We start from the raw sequence: 26,576 nt of genomic DNA, 5'->3' as shown, positions 1-26,576 counted from the left end.
GAGCACGGCTTTTCAGATGTGTCCACGCGTAACCCACGGGACGGTATTACTTGTTTCGCTCGTAGTGGCAGCGCCACTTACACAGACGAGCACAGTTCCCAGAAATGTTCGCGCGTAGCCCGCGGAACGATTTTATCAGATTATGTTATCAGAACTATGTTTTACTAAGCATGTGTTTCAATGATGCTATCATAATTATGTTTAGAATGATTTTTATCAAGACTATGACGCGATACGATTTATCAAGTTACTAAGACTTGTGAACTCACCCAGTTTATACTGATTCAAATGTTTTTACGTGTCTTTCAGGAGATAACTAGGTAGCGCATGGAGTCACACTTAGAGCACCCCACGCTGAACATCTAAAACTAGCTTTTTGGGAGATTTTAGTTCTTATCCCTTCGATGCGCGTGGTTGTTCCCGCCGCGCAAGGGGATATGGCGTGGAAATCTTCAACAGTTTTTATACTTGGATGTTTTTATGTAATTTTTAAACAATGTAATGTATTTGTATTAAACATTTCATGCGCAATGAAAATCTTACTTTGAATGTTTGCAATGGCCCGTGCTTATTTATCAATCCCCACTCGCGCACGCCCGGCTGTTTCCGCCGTCAGGGCCGGGTGTGACATAAGGCAATTGATAACACTATATCACTCGAGGGCGCCATCCGAATTAAACTTATCCATGAAGAGCCGCATGCTACATACAATATTCATCTGAGGATGACGTGTGACAAGTTCCCAAGTCTCATTTTTAATAAGACCATTAAACTCGTCAGTCATAGCGTTATGTCATTCCGGGAAGGACAAAGCAAAGGCGGGTATTTTGTTTTGAAAATCACTTGGTGTTCTATGAAGTTGTAAATATCACAGGCTGTAAATGTTTCGGTCTGCCGTTAGATACAATGCGCCACTTTCATCAGTAGCACAATTAAGGTTTTCTTTAAATTTGTTTTCCTAATTTGGTTTTTAAGTTCTTGTTGTAATTCTCACATGTTGGCGAACGAACTGATTAATTTCACATACTGAGGTTAGCTTATATGAGTTCTAGGTATACAAGAAAAGTATAGTACATGAGTTGTTCTTGAGTTAATGCACTAACTTATTGTAAATGTTTAAAGCGACAGTTACCATAATATTAACACATGCACACCTAATTTAACTTTTTGTATTATATGAGAGCCCGAAATGACTGAATCCCAAGTGGTTTTCTAAATTACAGTTTCTTAGTTCATAATCATAGATGAAATTAAAAATACACTGATTAGACAATAATCTGAAGTAGTTGGTTTACACATCTATAGTTTGTTTTCTCATAGTCTGTTATATACAGACTATGAGAAAACAAAGTGTTAATTTATCTATAGTTTGTTTTCTAAATTATAGTTTGTTAATTTATCTTCAAGGAACAAACTATAGTCTGTATATAACAGACTGAATCCCAAGTGGTTTTCTAAATTACACATCTATAATTTATCTATAGTTTGTTTTCTCATAGTCTGTTATATACAGACTATGAGCCCGAAATGACTGAATCCCAAGTGGTTTTCTAAATTACAGTTTCTTAGTTCATAATCATAGATGAAATTAAAAATACACTGATTAGACAATAATCTGAAGTAGTTGGTTTACACATCTATAGTTTGTTTTCTCATAGTCTGTTATATACAGACTATGAGAAAACAAAGTGTTAATTTATCTATAGTTTGTTACACGTCTATAGTTTGTTTTCTCATAGTCTGTTATTTAAAGATGAGAAAACAAACTTTAGACATAACTAAAGATGAGAAAACAAACTATAGATGTGCTATTATTTTGTTAATTTATCTTCAAGGAACAATCTTGTAACCTTTCATCTTATTAATCCAAGAAACCAATGCAGATTTGGTATTCCTGAACCCAAAAAACCCATGTTCTTTGCTCTTATTCATAGTATCCAATGGACACTCCCATCCAAAACCCATATCCACAAACCACCATGCAGCAACCTCTTCTAATTTGGTAACCACCAGCCCCTTCTCCCTCACTATCTCATCCCAAACACTCCCTTTATCCTTCATCATCTCCGCCAAACTCGTCCTCTCGACACCTTCATCAACGCCGCCATCCTCCACCTCAAACTGCTCAGCCAACACCTTCCATAAATGCTTCCATTTAAACACATCTCCATTACTAATATTAAAAGCTTCATTCTTCGCATTCGGATCAACCGCCACCCATATATGTTGCTCAGCTATCAAATCAGCATCCGAACAATCCGAATAACTATTCCAAGCCTCTTTACTCCCTGGAAACTTTAACACAACCCCTTCATGTTTACATATTGCGGCGTAAACACATAATGAACCGATCAAATTCATCATACTATACGGTGAAAACCCGAAGATCATTCCAGGTCTGTGAACCGACCATGTTAATCCTTCCTTTTGTTCAACGGTTTCGAATAATATGTCCTCTAGAGTATAATAAAAATTCGGAGCATCAAGCCGAGGTAGATCTTCATGATAAGGGGGATCATGAGCTAGTTTTCCGCGTGATTCAAACGAACCCATGTAATGTTTCCTACCAGTTTGCAAACAAACATGTTGTAAATTCCGGGAATTAAGGATCACTGCATGGAGTACGTTTTTGAACATTTGACCATTGATTTCGCAATTCTCGGATTCAGTGGATCGGTTTGCCCAAGTGACATAAAAGATATGAGTAATGTCTTGGAGACTGCCGAGTTTGTTTAGGGCTTCATCAGGATCCGAGATGTCACACTGGATGTACTCGATCGGTTGGTTAGTATGCCATTGGGGGCGAGGGCGGCGGGCGACTCCATAGACTTTCCATGGACCGGCAGGTGTGTCGGACAGTGGGAGGATTTCTGCGAGGCTGTTGCCAACAATTCCAGTAACTCCAACGACTAGAGCGACGCTCTGGTATTTTGGTGGCGCGTCGTCTTCATTGAGCTTTAACTGTGAAAATTAACCGATTTTATATATTCGATTAGCAAAAGTTAAGTGCATGAGTTGATAAGTTATAAGTTGAGTAGATATGGTGTGTTAGTTTACCTTTGCAGCTCCTAAGCTCATCGCATATGGAGAAACGATTATCGACGGATACCAATAATTTGATGGTGAAGATAGTCCCTCATAGTCTGTTATATACAGACTCCAGCAAAGTGTTATACGTGTGTCAAATGTCAAATGCCAAACCGTAAGTAACGCTTTTTAGTCATTGAAAACCATAACCGAACTGTAAAAAATAAAACCTAATCAAAAGGAATCGTAACTAATAGTTTGGTTCCAGTTTGATTTCATCGTTTGGCTAATAATTGGGTGGGAGTATTTCTCTCGACGCCAGAAGATGTTTTCATTAAGATTAATTGAGTGAACATTAATCATTAAGATTACGTGCAATTCCCTTGACGCCAGAACATGTTTTCTTATTTTTTTGTACATAATTCTTGATATAATTTCTAATTTTATGATCTTCACCCTCAGAATAATTTCTTGGTTGTACGAACCAAAAGGAATGATGACCTTAGGTTGTATCAAGTTTGAAACCAATTGATTTATTTTTTGTTCCATGTTCCCCCATTACTATGCATATCATAATAAAACATAATTGTATCCTTTTCTTTTCGATTAGCTTTTTGTGACCATGTAATAGAATCTTTATGAATAAATTTTTTTGATATGTTATGTAACCTGAAATCCGAACAAACCCAATTACCTACCTGAAAGGCTGAAACCCAAACAACCCATATCATATTGGGTTGGTTTACTTGTAAATAATTAGTTATTATTGTTAATATTCACTGTGTGCTATAATTTAAAATAAATAATTAAAGTCCATTTTTGCTTTCTTTTGAATGGCAAAGTATATGCCCTAAGAGAGAATTTCACGTTCAATGCTCTATTTGGTTTGAGTCAAATTTTATATATGCTCATTGATGTTTAAAACTTGCATGTAACATTCCTAATCACCAACTTTGTTTCATTATTGTTTCAAAAAGATAACCCAATTAACGTTTGATGTTAAATGTTGAACGTGAGGGGATAGTTTGATCCATTTATTTCTTTCATCTTTCTCTCGTTCCTTTTATATAACAAAACTTTTTAATAACCAAGAGATATCTAAATCCTTACTATATATTAATTACTATGTAATTATGTAATTTGGCATTATGTCTACTTTGTCCTAACTATCATCAGTGGTTTCATAGAATCAACTCAATCAGATTTTCGAACCCTAGATCTGTTATCCAACCAAAACGTTTCAATAACCAAGAGTTATATCTAAACATATTATAACCAAGAGTAGATTGTCATTAAACTAATAGTTGTACTTCTTTTTAATATAACCTACATGAAATCAAACCTGGTATGGCTTCTTATATACTCCAAAAGTTGAGTATCCGCAAATGGCCATTTAATTTATATTTGGCCACACTAATCATCAGCATTCTAAATGCATTTATTTTATGGTTTACAAAGCCACCTCCACTGCCACATGCACGCGGTTGAAAATAAATGATCTCAATAAAATATGTTATTTACCTTACCATAAACAATTGTATTGATAGCTAAAAAAATATCATTATATATAAGGTATGAACTTCATCTTAAACAGATGTAATTTTTGAAACAAAAAATAATGATAGAAAATAACAAGAGGGAGAGAATATGAGAATTAAATGGACCAGAGTACCCCTTCACGTGCAGCATTAACACCAAAAGTTATCTAGGTTATTTTTTGGATCAACAATGAAACCAAAGTTGATGGTTAGAGATCAAGAATGCAAGTTTTAAATATTAGGGACAATGAATAAAATTTGGCTCAAATAAGAAGAACCATTCGTGAAATTCTCTCTTTAAATAATATAGTTTTCTTTATTCAATGTGTATTATTATTATATATAATAAAAGAAAATTTGGTGCCGCAAGTGCTCCATTGGGCCATTTGGCGACGCCTTAGTGGTCGGCGACACTTTGTTTTTCTTAGTTCCGACACTTTAACGAACATAATGTAAATTGATAAAATGCCAATTATGTTTTTTTCTTATTGTTTTAGTTCCGGTACCGTAACGAATGTGAGGGAAACGACTGAATTCACGTAAACTCACAGCATTTTGTTTTAGTTTTGGTACCTTAACGAACGTAACAAAACCAATCGAATGCCAAATTTGTTTTTGTTTTTATGTTTTTTTGTTTTAGTTTTGATATCGTACAAACATAACTGAGACCGACAGAATTTGCGTGACGCACCGCCTCAACACACGGGATTAACAAAGTTCTATGTTTTAATTTTAGTTCCGATACCATAATGCACGTAACCGAAACCGACCGAATTCGTGTCGACTTACCGCCTCAATGTCCGAAGACCGATAACTCTTGGGTTTTACCACCGTCGGGTTTTACCGACCTGTCCTAACGCAACGCGCCGGATGTAACAATAGTTATTTCATAATTAATGTTTGAGAGAAAAACACAACAATTTTAGTCAGAAAAGCTTCGGACAATATGAGGACAACGCGTATTACAAAACAACTGTTGACGTACGTTTAATTGAAGAATAACTTTCATTTACACTTTATGTCTAGAGTCTAGACACAGCAAAGAGCTACGCCTAACCTCGAACATTAACTTTCATTAACCCTCCAAGTCTAGAGTCTAGACACAACATAGAGCTACACCTAACCTCGTACCCAGATCATCAAAAATCCAATTCAAAATAAATAAATAAAAATATTAATTAATAATAAAAGAGTTACCGAATAATTTTGAGAAAATTCCCAAAAATGGCCCACTTTTGGAGCAAAGTCTACTTTAATGAATCCTCCTTTTTGTTGAATTCCAAGAATTACTTGTCCTAATCTCAGCGTGCCGATAGAACTATTTTGGCAACCGATAAAGTTCAGTGTCCAATGAAAGACATACGTGGGGCATCAAATTACACGTGACGGTGAGTTTGTAACCAAAAATAACGTCAAGCTGAGATTAAGAATCATATGTGTCAATGAGTTTTAACAAAAAAAAACATAGGGAACGATGGAAACATGCACCACAATGCACAATGGGTTAACTACGGAAATATGTGCCACAATGGAAACATGCATATTCGTTTTCTAATTGGAATATTTTCTATTAATAGAGTTGTATGTTTTATTAATATTTATGTTTTTAATACTTTTAAAATGTAACATTTTACAAAATTTCGAATATACCATTAACACATGCTTATTTTTATCTATGTGCCAACGTAAAAATTACTCAAAATCGAGTCGGGTCAATCCTAGTAGTCGAACCCAAGCAGAGTAGGGTTACAACTTATGTCGGATTAGAGTAGACCCAAACATAGCAGTCTAGCCCGAACCTAAGTTGGGCTACATGCAATGTTTCCACTATCGGGATCTGATTAGTCGGTATGATCAAGAATTAGACAGGATATGTGTTCGATTAAGTGTGACCAAATCTTATTTTCTCCTAAATTAATTTATGGGTTCATTAACTAATTCAACTTTCATATTTAATTGTTTATACAGCATTACAAATCTATACTATATATGTAAATTTATAAAGTTATGATGCTGTCACCGTCCCAAGACTCCCATCTGACCGGTCAAACAACCACTAATAGAGATGTTCAAAACGGTTTGGGACTAGGAACCGGAACCGGTTCCTAACCGGTTCCTATATTCAAAACCCTATTTTAAACCGGTTTCAGGCTCGAACCGGTTCTCTCACCCTCGGACCCCTAACCTATCTAACCGGTTCTTACCGGTTCCTAAACCGGTTCCTGTACTGTAACCGGTTCCAACCAGTTACAGTGTAAAATTATTTTTTTTTTTCGTTTTTCGTTTGCGATTTGGATTCTAAACTACGATTCGTATTTGTATAACATGAAAAATAAAAAAAACAATTAACATAAAATTCATTTTATTTACTTTAAGAAGTTCAAAAAAAAATGTTACATGTTTTAAAATCTTCAAAAACAAACTAACAAAACATTAAACTTATAAATATAAAGTTGTGACATATTATTTCTAGAAAAGCCTTCTTGCTCGTCGTAATTATTGAGCGGCGACTTCTTCCTCGGAATTACTTGTAGAAATGCCTTCTTGTTCGTCGTGCACTCGAACATCAAGTGGTGTTTCATCTTCGAGAGTGGTTACGTGTTGAATACGATCGATTGAGTCCAAGTGATCCTTTAAGCAAATGCACATCTCCACCGACTCCGAATTTAGTCTTGTTCTTCTCACCGATATTACCCTGCCACTAAGAGAAAAAGCGGATTCCGAAGCTACCGTAGAAGCTTGGAAGGTTAGTAAATCACGGGCCATGGTGGCAAGAATCGGAAACTCGGTTTCCTTTACCTTCCACCAAGCCAAAACATCAAAAGTGCTATATTCCTCTTCGGATAAACCGGTAGAGTAATCATTTGCACTATACCTTCCTAGTTCGCTTGAAGGGGTGTTACCCCTTTGTTTTTTAGCCGTTACGTTGCGAACGGTGTTCATAAGGCTAATCATGGGATCTCGTACTCTAGTAGCACTTGAACTTGATGAAGACCCCCCGGCATAGGCATGTGTATGTTTGACCCATATTTATTTAAATAAAAGTCATACATAAATTTAAAATTCAAGTTAAAATAATTTTTTGCCTCTGCTGAAAAGTTTGGGTCAACTTCATGCATATCTAAGGCTGAAAAAATTTCGTCTATCACACATTCAACCCCCGTAACATTTAACATTGGGTTTAAAGCGGCGGCGCAAGTAAAAACCGGTGGCAATTCAAGAAAGTATTTTTTTAATTTAAACTTCATTGGTAATATGATGTTTGAAAACATTGGACTTTTATTTTCAAATTCTTTAAGATTGTTAACCATTAAAAATAACTCCGAAAGAACCAAGGGACTTGTCGGATAATACGTTCCCGATAGTTTCGTAGTTGATGTTTTAAAAACTTCAAGAAAAGTCGATAAGTTATTAATAATTTCTCATTTCTCATTTGAAAAATGGATTGCCAAATCATTCTCGGCAAGACTAGAATGAAACATTTGTAAAGTTTCTCTTTGTTCCAAAGCACTTTGAAACATTATGCAAGTGGAATTCCATCGATGAGGTACATCCCAATTAGCTCCCAAAGCTTTTCTTCCCGTATCTTTACAAAATTTTCTATATTCCATTTGTCTTTTTTTACTTTTCTTAAAAACTTCATGTATCATTAGTCTAAAATCGTTTATAACCGATGTAACCTCATCCGAAGCAAGTCCGTCTTGCACGATTAAATTAATGATATGTGCAACACACATTGAGTGAAAAAATACACCATTGCAAATCGGCGTATATTTTAATTTTAATTTATCAACCGCCGATGTATTATTCGACGCGTTATCAAATGCCATTGAAAATATTTTATTTTCTAGTTTATAAGTTTTTATAACATAATCTAAAATTTCAAACAAATTATCTCCCGTATGTGGATACTCAAAGAGTTCGAAAGCAATGGTGCGTTTCATCATTTCCCACGATGACGGGTCTACCCAATGAGCGGTGACACAAAGATAAGATTCGGGTAGACCATGTGGAGCCGACCAAACATCACTAGTTTAGTTTATTCCCGTATTTATATTTTCAAAATATGCAATTAGTACCTCTTTGGCCTTCTTCCACAATTTTAAACAATAACGTTTAAGAGTATGACGACTTACGTGAGTGTATTGTGGTTGAAGCGTATCTCGAATCATAGCGGTTAAGCGAGGGTTGTCGAAGTGGCTAAACGGCAAAGCTTCTTGAATCACAAACTTCGCCATACGATCTTGAACTCGATCAATTTGGTATGTAAATATTCCGCCTTCACTATCCATTTGCGTTTGTTGCGAATCGACGTTCTTTTTCAACGCCTTGCAATACGGTTTTTCGATGTGTTTCTTCAAATTTGAATTCGAAAGTGGGTTTAAATAAACCCCACAAAACTTGCACCGAGCCTTCAATGAATGGTCACTCAATTCAACCAAATCCCAATTGCACCAAATCTCTTGATTACGATTATGAGGTACAATACGAACGAAACTTGGTTCGGCGTTGGAACCTTGACCAACCGATGATTGTGAGGCAGCCATAACAACAAATATGATTATAGAAGAAGAGAAAACAAGAGATTAGAGAACTCAAAACGTTGTAATAGCGTTTTTTTGTATTTTTTTGCTTTCGGGTTTGCTTTTTGAGTGTTGTGATGAACCCATGACACCAAATACCTATTTATACTAGTAGTGGGGTGCTTGGGGGAGCCAAAAAAACGGCTATTTTTGACCCCAACGGTCAAAAAACGGCCAAAAAAACGATTTCCAACGGCTATACTCGATCCAACGGCTAGAACCGGTTAGGAACCGGTTCCGGTTCGGTTCCGGTTCCTACCCGCCCCCACTCAGAAATGCAAGAACCGGTCACGGATCATCGGGTTGAATCAGATAGGGTCCGGTTCCTACAAAAAACTGGTAGGAACCGGTTCGGTTCCGGTTCGGGTCCACCGGTTCGGTTCCAGGAACCGGTTTATTTGATCATCTCTAACCACTAAGAGACCCCTGGCCCTGGCTCGTTAAGGAAAACCCAGCCCGACAATGTGCATCCAATATACAAGCTGCAATACTTTGGTCCATATCTTTCTACAATATTAGATTATTAGGCCCATGGTAGATTACATGGGTTATAGGCTTATAGCTGCTTAGGACGGCCCAATTGTATAAAAAGAACAATCTCCTTAATCTTGATCAGTTGCTTACAGTTTGGTTACTTTGGTACATGTAAAATTGCACAAATCTGGTTGTGGACTCGAATCGGCTTTGGTTGAGAACTCACTCAGCTTTGGTCAAAGATAGTCAAATCGGTTTTTGGCCAAACCGGTTCAGGTTGAAACCCATTTTTGAGGGGCAAATGATAGGCTTTGAATGATTTGAACAGGGGCTCTAGCCGTCTCAGTTCGGGTTTGACTAGTTCCAACCAGTTTCTTAGTATAGACTTACAAACTAATTCATACAGTTCAATTTGGATTCAAACTTAGGTTCTACACCGCCTAATTTTTTGCACCTCTATGTTCATGTGGTTAGACACGACATTACACTTGGGGATACAATTTTCCTTGATTTTGACACCCCAAAACCCCATGCTCAAACTTTGATTAATCGGGAGGACCATGCACTCTATCACGAGGTTTATGGGTACTAATGTCTTTGGTAGATTGATCCATAAAATAAGATAGATCTATTAAATTAACCGGTGGATCGTTTGAAGTTACTACTTTTTGAGTCTAGTACACTCTTTATCGAATTCCTAGAAATCCAAAAAATTATTATCTAAGTAAATAGGACCCCACACGTTATGCCGTTGTGGCATGGCCGTTAAACCGTACAAAATATAACTATTAAAAGGTTGAACAACGAATGCACGGTGTGGCACATTAAAACGCGAAATAATAAAATTCAGGACGAAATGAAAAACACTATAATAGAAATAAATAACTTAATCGTGTCTCCGAAATTTTATATATATAAAAAGTAATAATCTTTACTTAAACGTACATGTTACAACGAAACCATTAATGATATTCCAAAATCCTATATCAAAAAAGAAATGGGAAAGAAAAACTTAACGTCTAAAACACTTGAAACTTGATATAAGAAAGTAAAATTGTATTAAACTTGATAACAAACTAAGCATTTGATACGAATGTTTGGACTTATTTTTTAAAATAAATGTTTTTGAAGCATGTATGAAGATCTGATAAACAGCTGATTGAATGCGTTTATAAACCCTTTGAACCGTTGAAGATTTCATAAAGGTTAAATTGCCTTTTGATAAATTGAAAAAAAAAAGTTCACAATGATTTAGTTGTTAGATGTCTCAAGCTATGATATGTACTTTTTAAGTAGGCCAAGGGGAAAAGTATGTAAACTTTCATCATTAAAAAAAATGTTAATTTGTTTAGCAAGCAACCGTCTCCGTAACCAACCAACATTATTATTATGTATTAAAGAATTAAATATCTTATACATGTTGGTTTCATATCTTTTCACTTTCAAGTGATTTTTTTTCACAATTATTATTACAATCTAAAATAAATAAAAAGAATACAAAAAACTACGATAAATATAGTTCCTTTAAAACATTTTGAATTCGTGCATGTTTATCACAGTCATATATCATATACAACTCAAAAGTTGTATTAACTTAGGTCCAGCCAGCGTAACATACTTGTCACTGAAACATTTCTTAGTTCATAATAAAAATGATTTCGAGAAAAACCACACATGCCTAGAGTTTTGGTCCAACATTTGTGTCTACGAGTCAATGGTATTGTAAGTATATATTCTATGTTTTTTGAATTGTATACAAGCCTATACTACGCGTGTATAGGTATTAAGAGTAAAACATATATAATAATAAGGTTACCAAACATGCACATTGATCACTCCTTACACATGAGCCTTTCGGGTTTGTAGTGACTTCACACAGGGCCGGCCCGTTAGCTATAGCAACCAAAGCTAGGGCTTTGGACCCCCAAAATTAAAAGGCCCCCAATTTTTTTTTAAATATAGTTTGTATATATTTAGTATATTTATTGTATTAAACAGATTGTTATTATGGTTTTGTGGTTAGAATCTCATTTACTTTCCAAGTGGTCTCTGGTTCGATTCATTCATGAAACTGTACATTTATTTCCCCTTTTTTCTAAAAAAAACTTACATTTGTTTCCCATTTTCTTTCAGCCCAAAAGATTAATCAAAATCCAGTTTTTTTGTGAATAATTTCTAATGAATAGGACATATACATGGCAATATCTGAATTATAATCAACATAAGAAATATTAAACGTAAACTCATTAACCATTATCATATTTTAGAAGTTCTTTATGCCATATTTGCGTTGATTTTTATAGCTAATTCCGTCATTTTAATTCAAAGTTCTCTTCAATTCACAACATTATAATATACACGAATGTAAAATAAAAAAAAATTAGGGAAGAGCCCCATATTTTAAATTCGCTTTGGGCCTCCAAAATGGTTGGGCCGGCCCTGACTTCACAACTAATCTATCACAACATTTTCACAACATTTTCATTAACTTTGTTCCAAGAAGAAAAAGTACAAAATTCTTGGCAGAAGATAATTGGTATATACATGTATTTGCTTAAGGAGCTATTAGCCCATGCTATAAACCTTGCTGTGATAGAGGCTAAACTGTTCTCATGACTTATGATACACCTTAACCATGAACATCTTCAAGAATACATTTTAGAACTTGCAAGTGTTTTCTTTTTTCCCGATAATGGATGTGAAGAAACACGGATCCACTCCCCGGGTATGGGTCCTGGATCCAATGAGTCCACAGGGTGAGATATGATAATTACTACCAATGATATGAGTGTGACTTCCCAAAGTCCAATGACCGGAACCTGCAAAACAGACACCGTGAGTCTCGTTACAGGAAGGACAAGAGGGGGGTCTTCCTGTAACCACCCTCCAGCGTGAGAATCAGTAACGTTCGTAAATGGAGAAAGTACTGAAGTGAACAGACTAAGTGTAGTCAGAATGCAAGTGAGTGAATGAATACCTCATACCGTTTGACAAGGTATTTATAGCCGAAGGATGTAGGAAGGTGATTGGGCCAGCTGTCCTCTTCCAGAAGATCTTTGATAACTGCCTGGACGCGTGTCCTATTGTGATAGGTTGAACTATACGTCCCATGTGCATGGGTATAACAACCTGGACACGCGTCGCCCAATGATAGGATGGATTGCACCCTGGCCATGTGCACGGTTATAACAAACTGGTCATGTGTCCTTTATTTATTGGTTGTTCAGTCACGTATTCCCCAAGTAAGAGTCATGAATCTTCTTCTAGAGAGTATTTGAGTGATGACAGCTGTCCTACTGGCATTGTCTTCCGGATGTTTAGGCGGACAGATATCCCGTCCTGCGGATGACTTTTGAGGATGCCAGAATGCTTCCGCGCGTGTTGTGAGGACGTTCCTCCTCATTCGTGATATGCGGGTGATCCATGTGTCCCGCGGGTGGCTTATAAGAGGATTCTCTGTGACCCGCGGGTGGTACTTAAGGGTATTTGGGTCTTTTTGGTACGCTACCTCTACAGGATGTGTCAGTATAACTAGGATCCCTTTTACCCAACTCTATATGACGTAAACAGAGGCACTAAACATTTGTTATCGTTTACGAATGCTTTAAATGATAAGAATCAAGAAGATGTGAAAACGATTTTTTTACGCCAAATTAACCTACCTCTAGATACTTATGTAAAACACATATACTTGCATATTGCTTAATTTGAACCCTCCACCTCTAGAATAAAGAGGAAACGCCTTACCACCTCACTATGCCTCTTTTAGTGTCAAACTTTACATCATTTAACATTTTTATCCTATTTAATGAACCAACTAAAAGTTAGTAGGTTCGTCTAATATAATTTACACAAAACACAACAAAAGTTATTTTGTCCGACACACTATTGTTAAAACTCTTTGAAGGTGCCTATTTACATGCGTATACTTGTAATTACACAAATGCACTTAGACAGATAGAAACCATGGTAATTCTGGACTAAATCAGGGACCAATCCTACAAAATAAGATATCGTTAATCTTGTCACAGCATGAACTTCTTATGACCACCATCCGTCATTAGAATAAATCTCAAATACTTTCTAAAATATGACAAATCTTTTACACTTCAAATATATTATATTTAAAAAAAACAAATATTGTGATATACAACTCACACCATGATATTTTTGATGTTGCTTTCGATGGTCCAATAGGCTCATTGAGATTTTGAGAATGTTTCTCGTCACATACATGCATGACCATGACACCATGACATGGTGAATAGTTTGAGCAATCAATCAGGTCCCTCCAGCTGTCTTTACACCACATTTCTTGTCCTTAACAATAATTTCAGATTAACTTCCAAGCTATCCTATCTATATCTCTGTATCAATTAATATTTAAAGGTAGATTTTGTTTGAAACAGATTATATAATAACCGGTTTGGAACATATTGGACCCATAGGTTTGGAACCGGTTTGTGATTTTCTCTGTCGAAACCGGTTAACAGAACCGAAACCAGCCAAACATCGGTCGAAACCCGAACTGAAACTGATCAAAATCCGAACCAAAACCGATAGTAACCTGGTCAAGAAACCGGTTTCAACCTAAACCAAAAACGATCATAAACCGATTTTGACTTTTGTTGACCAAACTCGAACCGGTTTCAACCCAAACTGGTGTTTGGTTTTAAACCGATTTGTGCACCTCTAATTGAACGTAATCGACATTATTTTATGTTCAAAATTTGCACAAGCTTGTTAAATAAACATCGATCTCGACTAGCTTGATAAATGCTTTACTTGTGAACATACCTAATCGATACCTAATTAGTTTGTGTTTGATTGAAATCAAGGGATGCAGCAAGTTTATACATTTTGAAATGTTGATTAATTGTGACTAGGAAGTTGTATATAAAGGTTTAACTATAGGATGTCCATTTACTCAAATAAGTTGATTGGTAGTAGACTGCACATTCTCAGTCGTTTTCTAATTGAGTTAATTTCTTAAAAAATTACTTACAAGAGGATAGATTTAATTTGAATTTTAATAAATTATTTAAATTTTGAAAAATTAGTAGATATTTTATTTTAATCATGATAACATTTCATTAAGAGAGAGAGAGAGAGAGAGAGAGAGAAGGGTCCAAAGTTTACCAAACAAACGTTGGCACAAATCAAGATTGTTTGGTAGTGATAGTCGGGCCATGCCTACTATCATTCTTTGCTTTAATTATACTTCCTTCCGTGAATTGCTCTTATCTTGGTTCTTCTTTATTTTCTTTCTATAATCAAAACTCAATTTTATACCTATATAAATATTTATTTAGATTAAAAGATACATTTATAAATAAGTCAAACGGTCAATGTACTTTTTCTCGATCTTCTTTTAAAAAAAACGACCTAACTAACAAGGCCCTAGAGGCCAAAGAATTTACAAAGACTAAAACGAGAAATTGTTGTTCTTGATCAAAAGATACCCGAGCGATTTATTATACCCTACCCAATTGTTGATGCTATGATCGGATTGTTTGACTTCACAAGCCGTAATCACAATGGCATGAAGGACCTTTTTTTTTACCTCAAACGGTCAATGTACTTTACGTTGTTCCTATGTATAGATAGCACGTTAAATTAATTTGTTAAATATATAATATATATAAACGAAAACTCAAAAATCCTACGTGTCGCGATGTGGTCGCTCTCCCTTTTTTTGGAGTCGCCAGATTTGCTTGATTTTTAAATGGATGCTTCTCATGCATTTGACCCGAATTCACGGGTATGGGTCATATCAAACCCAGATATTTCTTAAACGGGTTATAACATCTCATTAAATAAAACTAATCTCACCAAATATTTAATATAAAAATCCTATAAAGTAGGCATATACTAAAAATTAATATATGATTTATTTAAAAAAGATATATATAATTTATAATTAAAAAACCGATTTTATAGTAAAGAAAAATAGACGGGTATTGGGTCTCTTCAAACCCATATAACTTTTAAACCGGGTTATGCATCTAATTTTATTTGTTAAACAATTTATCATTAAACCATAAGTATATTATTAACTTTCATACAATTAAAGAAACCATAAGTATATTATTAATTTTCATACAATAAAAAAATAAAGTTTCAATAAATAAATAAATATTAAAAACAAATAATATAAAACAACCCCGTAATACGGGGATAAAAACTAGTATAAGATATTACATGTTGTTATATTCTATAAACTTGCTAAACTGCTAAAGTACAATGAATATGAAAAAGATTATTATAGCTTATGCTCTTATCACCCGAAGGGCATCAAACACCAATCCCCTATATAACCTAACACACACATACACACAAGATCACACAAAACACTTTCTCACTACAAGAAAACTGTTCTGACCCGACCGTCCCGACAAAACATGGATTGCAAGGCTGCCCTTCTCACGGCCCTTATCTGCCTTGTCGTCGCTTCTGTCAGCGGTCAATCACCATCCTCCTCCCCCACCACCACCCCAACCCCCCCAGTCACCACCACTCCACCACCAGTCTCCACTCCTCCATCAGTCAGCTCACCACCACCAGTGGCAACACCACCACCAGTAGCAACTCCACCACCAGTATCCACTCCTCCACCAGTAGCTTCACCACCACCAGTGGCAACACCACCACCAGTAGCGACTCCTCCACCAGTAGCTACACCACCACCAGTGGCAACTCCTCCACCGGTGGCAACACCACCACCAGTAGCTACACCACCACCAGTGGCAACTCCACCACCAGCTCCTGTCCCAGTGTCTTCTCCAGCCGTCACTCCATCGGCAGCTCCATCACCTTTAACTTTAAGCCCACCATTGCCTCCTACAGGATCACCTTCTCCGGCTGTCACCACCACCGGTTTATCTCCGGCACTGGCACCAGCAGCTACTGATGGGGTACTTTACTTGCACCTTACACTACTTCTTTACATCACTACCTATAAAGATCAATATATAATTATTAGCAAAGAACACACAATATAGAATAAACTGACTATTATTATAATACATAACTCAAAAATATAACTCAAAAATTCCGATTGCTTCTTTACATAAAAAATATAGAATAAACTGACTATTATAATCAGGAAAATATAACTCAAAAATTCCGATTGCTAAAAAAGGCATATGACAATGTGGGGCTAGCCCACTTGGTAGATGCGTATGCTTATTAAAGGGGGTTTCATGTTCAAACCTGGGCAAAGGCGTGTAATACTGATGTAGAGTAGGCGTAGGAATATTTATCGTTTAAAAAAACAGTAACTCGTCAGATATAATACATAACTCTAATTCGGATGATGCATGTAGATTGCTAATCCGACTTAGTCAACAAGTTCACTAATAAAACGCTTAAAACCCCTTAACCCCAATATGAACTTAATGAGATACTTAGACCAGGGCTGGTCCACTCGGTAATTAGGCAATTAGCCAACAACTTTCAAGCACTTAAATAGCATTATTAAATTTAAACATATTTATATAAAGCTAACTATGGATCTAAGACCTTCTGTAGTTGAAACATTATGGTGGCGTTTTGGTGCCATTATGCCTGGGAACATCAACCCCAGGCATAATGGGTGGCGTTTTGGTGTGCAAGTTATGTACTAACTTTCAATGGCTGACGTTTTGAGGAGAGTTGTGTGAGAGATAGAGAGATACTGAAGGGATAAAATAATTACTATAGGAGAGTTATGAGCATTTTCCAACGTACTATACTTTTTTTAAGAACTTTGAAATGCTGACTAAACACCACATGCCGTAGGTTGCCTAGTTTTAACTGCGTATGGTCTAAGAATCTAAATAATTACCGGATGGAACTGATTGATAATTCACGTAATTAAGAAGCAAGTAAGCTAACTTTGAGCCTAAATAGAATGATGGTAGTCACGTGAGGTTAATGAAACCGATCCATCGGTATCAGTACGGAATATTAGTTTTATACATGGATTGTCGTTTTCGTGATCCGCATTTATAATTTATTAATAGAAATAAAGTAATTTTTTGTTTTAGTTTTTATATATTTTTAATGACTAACGATATATATGTGTTTGGCCTTGATATTGTAGAGTGGTGTTGGGAAGATGGGATCAGTATATGGAAGTTGGTTGGTTTCTGGATCGGCACTTGCTTACTTGCTGCTACTATAGATTGATATTGGAGTATTTATACTTCTTTCATTGTATTATCGAGTGAATTTTGTTGGATTCTTTTGTGGATGATGTTTGAGGGACTTATTATATTATTATTAACTGTTTTGAGTGATTTATTATTATTTACAGTATTTTTAACGGCATATATTTCAACTTTTTAAATATTTCAAACTTCTAAAAGTATTCGTTTCATTTGACACATCAGATTAATTTCAAAAGCATTTACTTTTAAACATTACACATTTTCAAAAATCATTTTAAATGTTAAAATAATAATATATATAAATGAAGAAACACTAACCGGACCCCGGACAGATTACTGGTAACCTGGGGGTTGGAGAGATGTTTCCCACGAGGGGTTAGACCCTTGGAAGATGGTTCTTCTGATAACCTGCAAAACAGACACCGTGAGCTCGTCACTGAGAAGGGGGGGGGGGTTCCTCCTTGTGACCACCCTCCGGCGTGAGAATCAGACTAGATTGCTCTTTAAATATAAAAGTATATTAAGAGATTGCTAGAGCAGATATCAGGTATATTATGATGATATAAGATATGATAAGATGAGATGGTCATACCATTTGTGGTATTTATAGCCGAAGGTAGGTTTCCAAAGAGGTATGGCCGGCTGCAACAGTATTCCTGTTCCACCAACAGTAGCCTACGCACGTGCCCTGCTGGTAGTTGGTGGGTAGGTAGCGGCTGATAGCGACCAGGCCTGCTGTATACTATTCCTGTTCCACCAACTGACGGCTACGCACGTGGTATGGCAGTAGTTGGTGAGTAGGCAGCGGCTAATAGTGACATACAGTGCAGGAGCATGCTGCTCGCCATACTGTTGTCAATAAGCTGTCGTATCTTTAGTCAGATCTTTTTCCCATACCTCGTCCGGTACAGTACAGATCTTCCTGTATCGTACGGACTGGCTTATTTGGGCGGGAGTATTCCCCCTCCCGCCCTTGTGCGGGATTGTTCCCGGCTTCGCTCATTCTTTCAGGTGACACTGAGTGATTGAGAGCTAAGTGCCTTGTGCGTGTAGCCTTGCTGCGCGGGTGGCCTTCCCTGATGGCTTGTATCCGAGGCTGCGGGAACAGGCGGAGTCCTTCACCATCGGGAGGCATTTCCTGCGGGACCAGCTTGCGTACTGCGCGTAAGGACGTCACGTCTCTGAGCATGGTTGGTCATGCGGATCCAGTTGGTTTCTGCGCAGACGTCCCTCTTTTAGGTGAGTCTTGCGGGTCCAACTGGGCTTTGCTGGGACCTACCTCTTCAAGTCCCCCCAGTCCAATGTTCTTCTCATGAGTGTTTAATAAAGTGAGGTGAACTTTTGGACTTAAGCAGAGGGTTTTGAAAAGGGTTTTTCTAAGGTTTTCCATGGGGATTCTTCCCGCGGAAGTCCTTGTCACTTGCAGAGATGCCCGAGTTTCCTGCTTGGTCTTTGGGTATGATGCGGGCAGGTCTGTAACCTCCTCGCAAGTCAGGAGCGTTGAGTCCCACTTGTGTGGATTCTCCATGAGGTTTTGGTAGTTTTGAACATAGTGATCAATTATGTTAAAACCACCAATTCCATCCTGGAGCTTCAAACAACGTAGTTCTCGACGTTCCCGCTATGCGAGGATGTTATTTCCGTTTCCGCAAGCATTGCCCAGAAGATCCTTCTTGGTTTCAATTCCCAGCGGAGCGCTAGGTATGTGAAGGGTTTTGCCTTAACACTGTACCTGCGCTCGTCTTACGGTTACTTTACTTCCAAGGTATTCCTGGCGTCAATTCCCTGCGGGTGCTAGGTATGTGAAGGGTTTTGCCTTTACACTGTACCCGCACCCGTCTTATAGTTACTTGGTTGCCGAGGTACTTGGCTTCAATTCCCTGCAGGTGCTAGGTATGTGAAGGGTTTTGCCTTCACACTGTACCCGCATCCGTCTTACGGTTACTTGTTCGCCAAGGTTTTCTTGGCTTCAATTCCCTGCGGGTGCTAGGTATGTGAAGGGTTTTGCCTTAACACTGTACCCGCATCCGTCTTACGGTTAGTTGTTCGCCAAGGTTTTCTTGGCTTCAATTCCCTGCGGGTGCTAGGTATGTGAAGGGTTTTGCCTTTACACTGTACCCGCATCCGTCTTACGGTTAGTTGTTCGCCAAGGTAAGGGGGTATTTTCCCGCTTACTTTTTAAATTTTGAATTTTGAAATTCGAAAGGTTGGTGGAAAGATAGGAACAGTCCAAACCTCTGAAACGTCGTGCGACAGTTTCTTCCGACTGTGTCAGGACGTGCAGGAAGTTATGGTGACGTAACATTATATGGTCATTCCAGACGCTTTTTATGGCGCGTGGGCGCGATTTTTCGGGCGCGTGGCCGCGAAATTACTGGCACACGTCCTGTCAACAGCTGTTGCCAGCCTGCTTTTTGCCACGTGTCATAGTTTCATTGCACCTTCGATTTCTCTCTCCTCCGCATTAAATTCACCGCATTAATTGCGATTAGTATATAAAGGGGGAGAGGCCTCTTTGTAATCCACACTTTCACCTTTCTTCTTCTTCTTAGTGATTTCCGGCAAATACTCCCCTTTTCAGGCAAGCATTTTCTCGAAATCACTTTCTTCTTTCTGCAAAATGTCTTCCCATGATGCTGAAGCTGTAGCCGACGATAGGAGTACTGCTGGCGAGTGCCAGTGTGCTCTACCTGTCGATCAGTACCAGTATATCGTCAGGAAATTCATGCTTGAGTCTCTTGAACCTGAGTTTCCTGAATCCCACCAGACTGTGTACGATGCCCCCAGTGGCAAGATCGGGGTATATGCTGCATTCTTTGTTTATGGGAACCTTAGGTTCCCATTGACAAAGTTTGTGTACCGTGTCCTGGAGAGGCACGGTGTGCACCTGACCGAGGTGCATCCGATGGCGATTGCCAAGGTCCGGCACTTCGAGTGGGTGTGCCGGATTCTGGGTATTGAGCCCTACGTGGACCGCCTGATGACCTTCTATACTTGGAGGTGCGTCCAGGGGTGGTACACCCTGACAACCCGTATTAAGGGTTTGAAGATCTGCGTGACCGAGCGCAGTCTCCGATCGTGGAAGCGGGAGTTCTTCTACATCTCTGCCCGCGCCATCCCCATTGCCATGAAGTTTAAGAAGGGTCAAGCGCTTCCGAGCCTTCACGCTTCCAGTTACCAGGAGGCGGAATGGTTCGCGAAGATATCCCGGGTCCAATCTCCGGTTTACCGGTTTGCGGAGTCCGGGATGGTGATGCTGGGGATGAGCCGGGTATGGAAGGAGGCGTCTCGGTTTCCCATCCTTCTCGAATGCGGTTTGAACTCTATTCCTTATGGTATGTCTTGTCTTTCTTGCTGATATTAGTTTGTCTTCTAACTGTTTCTTTTCTTTCAGAGGGGAATGACTTGGAGTCGCTCCTGTACCCGCGGGAAGCTGACGGTCCCGTGCGGGTGGGCACTCGTGCTTTAGACGAGAATGAGTTGCCCATCCTGGAGCAAACGGCGGATCGGTTTGTGGAGGTCTATCCGCCGGGCCAAGAGATCCTGAGCCACCGGCGGCCAGGTAAGGCGATATTCTATCCTCAACCCCTCAATGCTGTACCCGCTGCTGGATTTCCTTACATCCTGTCTTCTTCTGAGGAATCCGCAGATGGTCCTCCGCTGGTGCGGAAGAAGAAGGCTGCCGGCGGGAAAGGGAAGGAGAAGGTGGCCTCCACAGCTGATCCGGTGCTTCTATCTGACACCGAGTCAGATAGTGAAGAGGTGGCGGGGAACCCCGGTGGTGAGAAGACCACTGCTCCGGAGGCTACGACTGTTACCTCCGGAGAACCAACGACGACGACGGTGACCGGCGTCAAGAGACCGGCCCCATCGGGCTTGTCCCCGCCCGTCCGTACGTTTAGGCTCAAGAAAACCCGTAAGTAGAAACATCCTTATCTTTGTAGATTTCACTAAATTTATTTAAACACTTATCTTCTTGTGCAGGCGTGGATGTTGACGCATTCCAGGGTGAAGTGCCGAGTAGTATCTCTCCGCCGATGACGGTAGGCTTGGTCAGCCTACCTGAGGCGTCGACCCAGGCGCCTGCGCCTGGTCCCGCTGGTTCAGTTGCTCACTCTGAGCCGACTGTTCCAGCCGAGTTTACGCCACCGCCGGCCGTGAGTGCGATTTTTACGGCGTCCTTCACCGAGCCGGCGGTTACGATTGCTGCGGCTTCTGCGGCAGCGACTGCGGCGGCTGCCACCATGCCCCCGCCACCGGCACCGACGGCCGGCTCATCAGGTACGCATGGGAGTACTCGCCAATCCTTGCCACCTTCCCATCTGCCTGACCTTTTGGATGGGTTTCCTTTGGGTTCAGGTGATGGGTTCGGCGGCTATCGGCCTGTTATAGACCCTACAGGTGCGTAGGGTTCCTTTGGCCCTTTTTCACTTTTATTTTTATCATCTTTTCCTAACTGCTTTTTTGTTTTTTGCAGTGTCGGATTCCAATGAAGTGTATGTTCCGCGATGGAACATACGCCGAGGAACAACCCTTCGTACCCCTGTGGAGTGCGTGGAATGGGCTCGCCACGCTGCTCCCCATGGTGCGTTGGGGGAAGCCATGGCTAGCTACCAGGAGGGTAGGCTAACCAATGAGCTTCGGGTTCTCCAAGCCCGGATGCAGCCGCGCGTCGAGCTGCTTTGTCGTGAAAACGACAAGTTGAAAGCAGCTCGCGCCAAGGACGTATCTCAGGCGCGGGCTCTTCGGGAGGAGAACCAACGGTTGGCCGCAGCTGCTGCGGAGAAGGAGAAGGCCTTCAAGGCCCTCGAGGTTGAAGTTCAAGCGCGACTCGAGGCCCGCTCCAAGGCTGCCCAAGCTGTTAACGAACAGCTTCGGCTGGCTAAGGAGACTGCGAGGAACGCAACTGAAAGGGCCACCAAGGCTGAGGCCGTTGTTGAGCCTTTACGCGTGGAGAACGAGGAGCTCAAGGCCAAATTAGAGGCTCTCCAACGTGCTCATGATGCCTTGGCCATGGAAGATGCCAAGAAGCTCCAAGAGATCCTGGACCAGAGGGGCGTGCTTGACCACACCGAGCGGAAGCTTAAGGGCGTTGAAGAGGCTGCTGCAAAGGAAGTGCAACTTGCCAACCTCAATAAAAGCGAAGCCGAACGCGCCTGCACCCAAGCCCTGGTTGCCAAGGAATGGCTTCTTCGAGAAGCGTTGCCTCAGGTATTTTAGCTTTACGTCTTCACGCTTTCCTTTGTACATGGAAAAGGTGTTTGACACTTGTATTTTCTTTGTAGGTTGTGCATCGGGTCTTCTCAGAGACATCCTACGACGATGCTATGAGTGCAGCCCTCAATGCTTCTCACGAGGATGGGGAACGGGCTGGCTTCCTGCTTGGTCTAGGGTTCGTTGAGAAAGGCTTCCCGCCTTCCAACTTCCCTTTGTACAATGTTGATACTGAAGCCATATATGACCAGGCAGTAAATCAATACGCCGCCTTCCCGCATCCAGTGGTGGAGAAGGTGAACCAAGTAGCTGCTGCTGATGATGGGTTAGCTGTCCTTAAAGCCTTCCTCGAACCGCCTCGTTCTTCTGATGGAGCGGGTCCAAGTGGAGGCGGCCCTGAGGCTTGATCCTGAAGATCCCTTCCCATTGCTAGGATAGTCTTGTACGGATGTATTTATTTTTCTTTTCGTAGGCGGGTAGTTACCCGGCCATTCTTGTAATAATTCATTTGTGAAATATTAATCTTTTTGCGTATGAGATTGTTATTTCCTTCTTTGGGTTCCTTGCTTTATAAACTTATGACTTGCATACTTAGTTTAAATTAGCAATTTTCCAAGTGTTTAGAATAAGTTAACCTGTTGAACGTGGTTGATAATGGGTTAAAGTTTTGCTTCCTCTTTCGTGATTGTGCGGGTAGAACCGTCACTTGCACTTAGTAGGATGGCTAAACTTTAACCTTCATCTGACCTGCGTGTAGGTTTTCCTCATCTTTTGAGGATAAGTTAACCTTTGAACGTGGTTGATAATAAGTGTGAAGTTTTGCTTCCTCTTTCGTGATTGTGCGGGTAGAACCGTCACTCGCACTTAGTGGGATGGCAAAACTTTACCCTTATCTGACCTGCGTGTAGGTTTTCCTCATCTTTTGAGGATAAGTTAACCTTTGAACGTGGTTGATAATAGGTGTGAAGTTTTGCTTCCTCTTTCGTGATTGTGCGGGTAGAACCGTCACTTGCACTTAGTAGGATGGCAAAACTTTACCCTTATCTGACCTGCGTGTAGGTTTTCCTCATCCTTTTTAAGAATTGTTTTTAACCGTTCGACGCGCGGTTGTCAATAGGTTAGTGTTCAGTTTCCTTTAATGATTCATGCGGATAGACCGGCACTTTCACTTAATGGGATAATTGAATTCTTCCCCTTCAACTGACCTGCGTGAAGGTTTGCCACGTTATTGGGTTCGTGCGGGTAGGGCCGCCTTCCCACGCAACGACTTCACGTAATTATGCGGTGAAAACCAGCATATTAGTGTTCAGAAAAGTATAAATGTAAAATCATCAGCTTCGATGTTCTTAAAGAGAATCATTTCCATTAGAAGTGGCTCTTGGCCTTTTCTTTACAAATTGGAATTGATTTACATGCAAACTGTGTAAATGAGCTCCCTTCCATGTTGTTGGGATGGGAGTGCCATCGAGCCGATACGCACCTGGTTCGGGATCTCGTTCTTTACGCAGCATGTAGTCTCGATATTGAAGCTGGAATTTTGATTCGTGTTTTCCCCCAGCTGGGGTTCTACACGCACCCGCCTGCTCAGCCTTTATTGCGCCACGAGGTGCGCGAGCGTCCCATCTCTGACGAATGCTTCAATCATGTCTTTTACGTCTGTGCATTCTTCAGTGTTGTGGCCTTTTGTCTTGTGAAAGTCACAGTATTTGCTCCGATCAGCATCGTGACGATGTCGGATTATTGGAGGCTTTGGCCACGGGAGCTCTTCAGTAGCGAATATCTCAGTGACGCTCTTGGTGAGTGGCGTCCATCTGGAGTTCCGGTGCGGATGTACATTATCCCTTCCGCCCAATCGATGTTGCAAGCCGGATGAGGTGTCAAAGTTTACCCTTGACTGCCAAATGCCTAGCTTCCGCTTTTTATTTAATCGGGCGGTGAGGACGTTGTCTTCTCTCGTTTTCTGAGTGTAGAGGTTTGTGCTCTGGGGGAGATCTCTACCCAGTTGCTTCTCCGTTTCCGCATAGCGTTTTGCTGCTGTCATGATGGCATCCCATGTGGATGGCATGCCATCTTTACCCGTTAGGGTGCGGATGAGCTCTGGGTCATGCGCGCCCTGGATGAAGGCAGCGCAAACAAGATCTTCGCTGATATTGCCCAAACTTAGCTTCTTTAAGTTGAAGCGAGTGATGAAGTTTGGCAGAGATTCATCTTCTTCTCGTATGCATTTGAGGATTGTCCATTGCTCCTCGGTATACTTCCGTTGCTGGCTGAAGTGTTGGCTAAACTTCTGCTGGAAGTCTGCCCAGTCGTAGATGTGGTTGACCGGTAGACGATCAAACCAAGCTCTAGCAGCCCCAACAAGCGTCATTTGGAACATGTAGCACCAGGTGGGTTCCGTCCAATTGCTGACGGTTGCCCCCGCTATGAACCTGTTCAAATGATCGTCTGGATCAGATATACCGTCATATGTGCCTATGTTAGGCATTTGTTTGGCACTCTTTGGGGCGATTGCTTCCGCAATGTCCCTTGCAAATTTGGACGTTCCCGCATTTGCTACGTTTGGTCTGAACGTTTTGGAGAAGTCTCGTGGACTTCCACCTGTGTTTTTTGGTTTGAAGGCTTGTCCAAAATGCCTTTTCGGTTGGGATTCCATTTCCTTACACTTCCCTTTTGCCTTATGGCGAGGGTTCGCGTCGGAGTCGGATTCCTCCGAGTCATCCTCCCAATATTCGAGTTCGTCGGCCTGTTGTACGGAACGCAAGCGTTCGTCCAACTCAGCCTGGAATTCTTTTTGTCGTGCCTCCGCCCATGCCTTAACTTCATCGAGAGTTTGGCGGGGGAGTCTTCGTTTCTCAAGCTGGGTATCAGTGGATCCCAGTAGGCGATCATTTACTGCACTTGCCCCAGCTTGAGTAACTGGGGTAGTGTTCGTAAAATTTATTTCACTTGTCCCGGCTTGGGTAACCGGGGTAGTGTTTGTAAAAACTGTGTTACCGGTATTCACCCCAGTAGCTGGGGTTGTGGTTACCGGAATTTCTCTAACCATCTTTTGTAGAAAGTTTGAAAAAACTGGAGAAAAATAAAGTTCTAGCTTTATGCACGGATGGCGCCAATGAAGAAACACTAACCGGACCCCGGACAGATTACTGGTAACCTGGGGGTTGGAGAGATGTTTCCCATGAGGGGTTAGACCCTTGGAAGATGGTTCTTCTGATAACCTGCAAAACAGACACCGTAAGCTCGTCACTGAGAAGGGGGGGGGGTTCCTCCTTGTGACCACCCTCCGGCGTGAGAATCAGACTAGATTGCTCTTTAAATATAAAAGTATATTAAGAGATTGCTAGAGCAGATATCAGGTATATTATGATGATATAAGATATGATAAGATGAGATGGTCATACCATTTGTGGTATTTATAGCCGAAGGTAGGTTTCCAAAGAGGTATGGCCGGCTGCAACAGTATTCCTGTTCCACCAACAGTAGCCTACGCACGTGCCCTGCTGGTAGTTGGTGGGTAGGTAGCGGCTGATAGCGACCAGGCCTGCTGTATACTATTCCTGTTCCACCAACTGACGGCTACGCACGTGGTA

The 26,576-nt window shown here is 40.3% G+C and overlaps 1 protein-coding gene and 1 pseudogene across 1 annotated transcript; one reads left to right on the top strand and one right to left on the bottom strand.

The window, feature by feature from the left end:
* Window positions 1-1,829: 1,829 nt before the first annotated feature.
* LOC143616645 (3-oxo-Delta(4,5)-steroid 5-beta-reductase pseudogene) lies at window positions 1,830-3,078 on the bottom strand (annotated as a pseudogene).
* A 12,877-nt stretch (window positions 3,079-15,955) lies between these two features.
* LOC143616647 (uncharacterized) lies at window positions 15,956-17,934 on the top strand. The gene is made up of 2 exons (XM_077089419.1): window positions 15,956-16,536; window positions 17,706-17,934. Exons 1-2 carry the CDS (start codon window positions 16,024-16,026, stop codon window positions 17,784-17,786), a joined length of 594 nt encoding a protein of 197 aa, XP_076945534.1. The 5' UTR covers window positions 15,956-16,023; the 3' UTR covers window positions 17,787-17,934.
* Window positions 17,935-26,576: the final 8,642 nt, after the last annotated feature.

Source organism: Bidens hawaiensis, unplaced genomic scaffold (genome assembly GCF_021521415.1).
Source record: "Bidens hawaiensis isolate Kalapana, Puna unplaced genomic scaffold, B.hawaiensis_p1.1 tig00048423_1, whole genome shotgun sequence".
Classification (NCBI taxonomy): domain Eukaryota; kingdom Viridiplantae; phylum Streptophyta; class Magnoliopsida; order Asterales; family Asteraceae; genus Bidens; species Bidens hawaiensis.
Note: the sequence above shows the minus strand (reverse complement) of the source record. Positions and strands in the feature narration are given on the sequence as shown.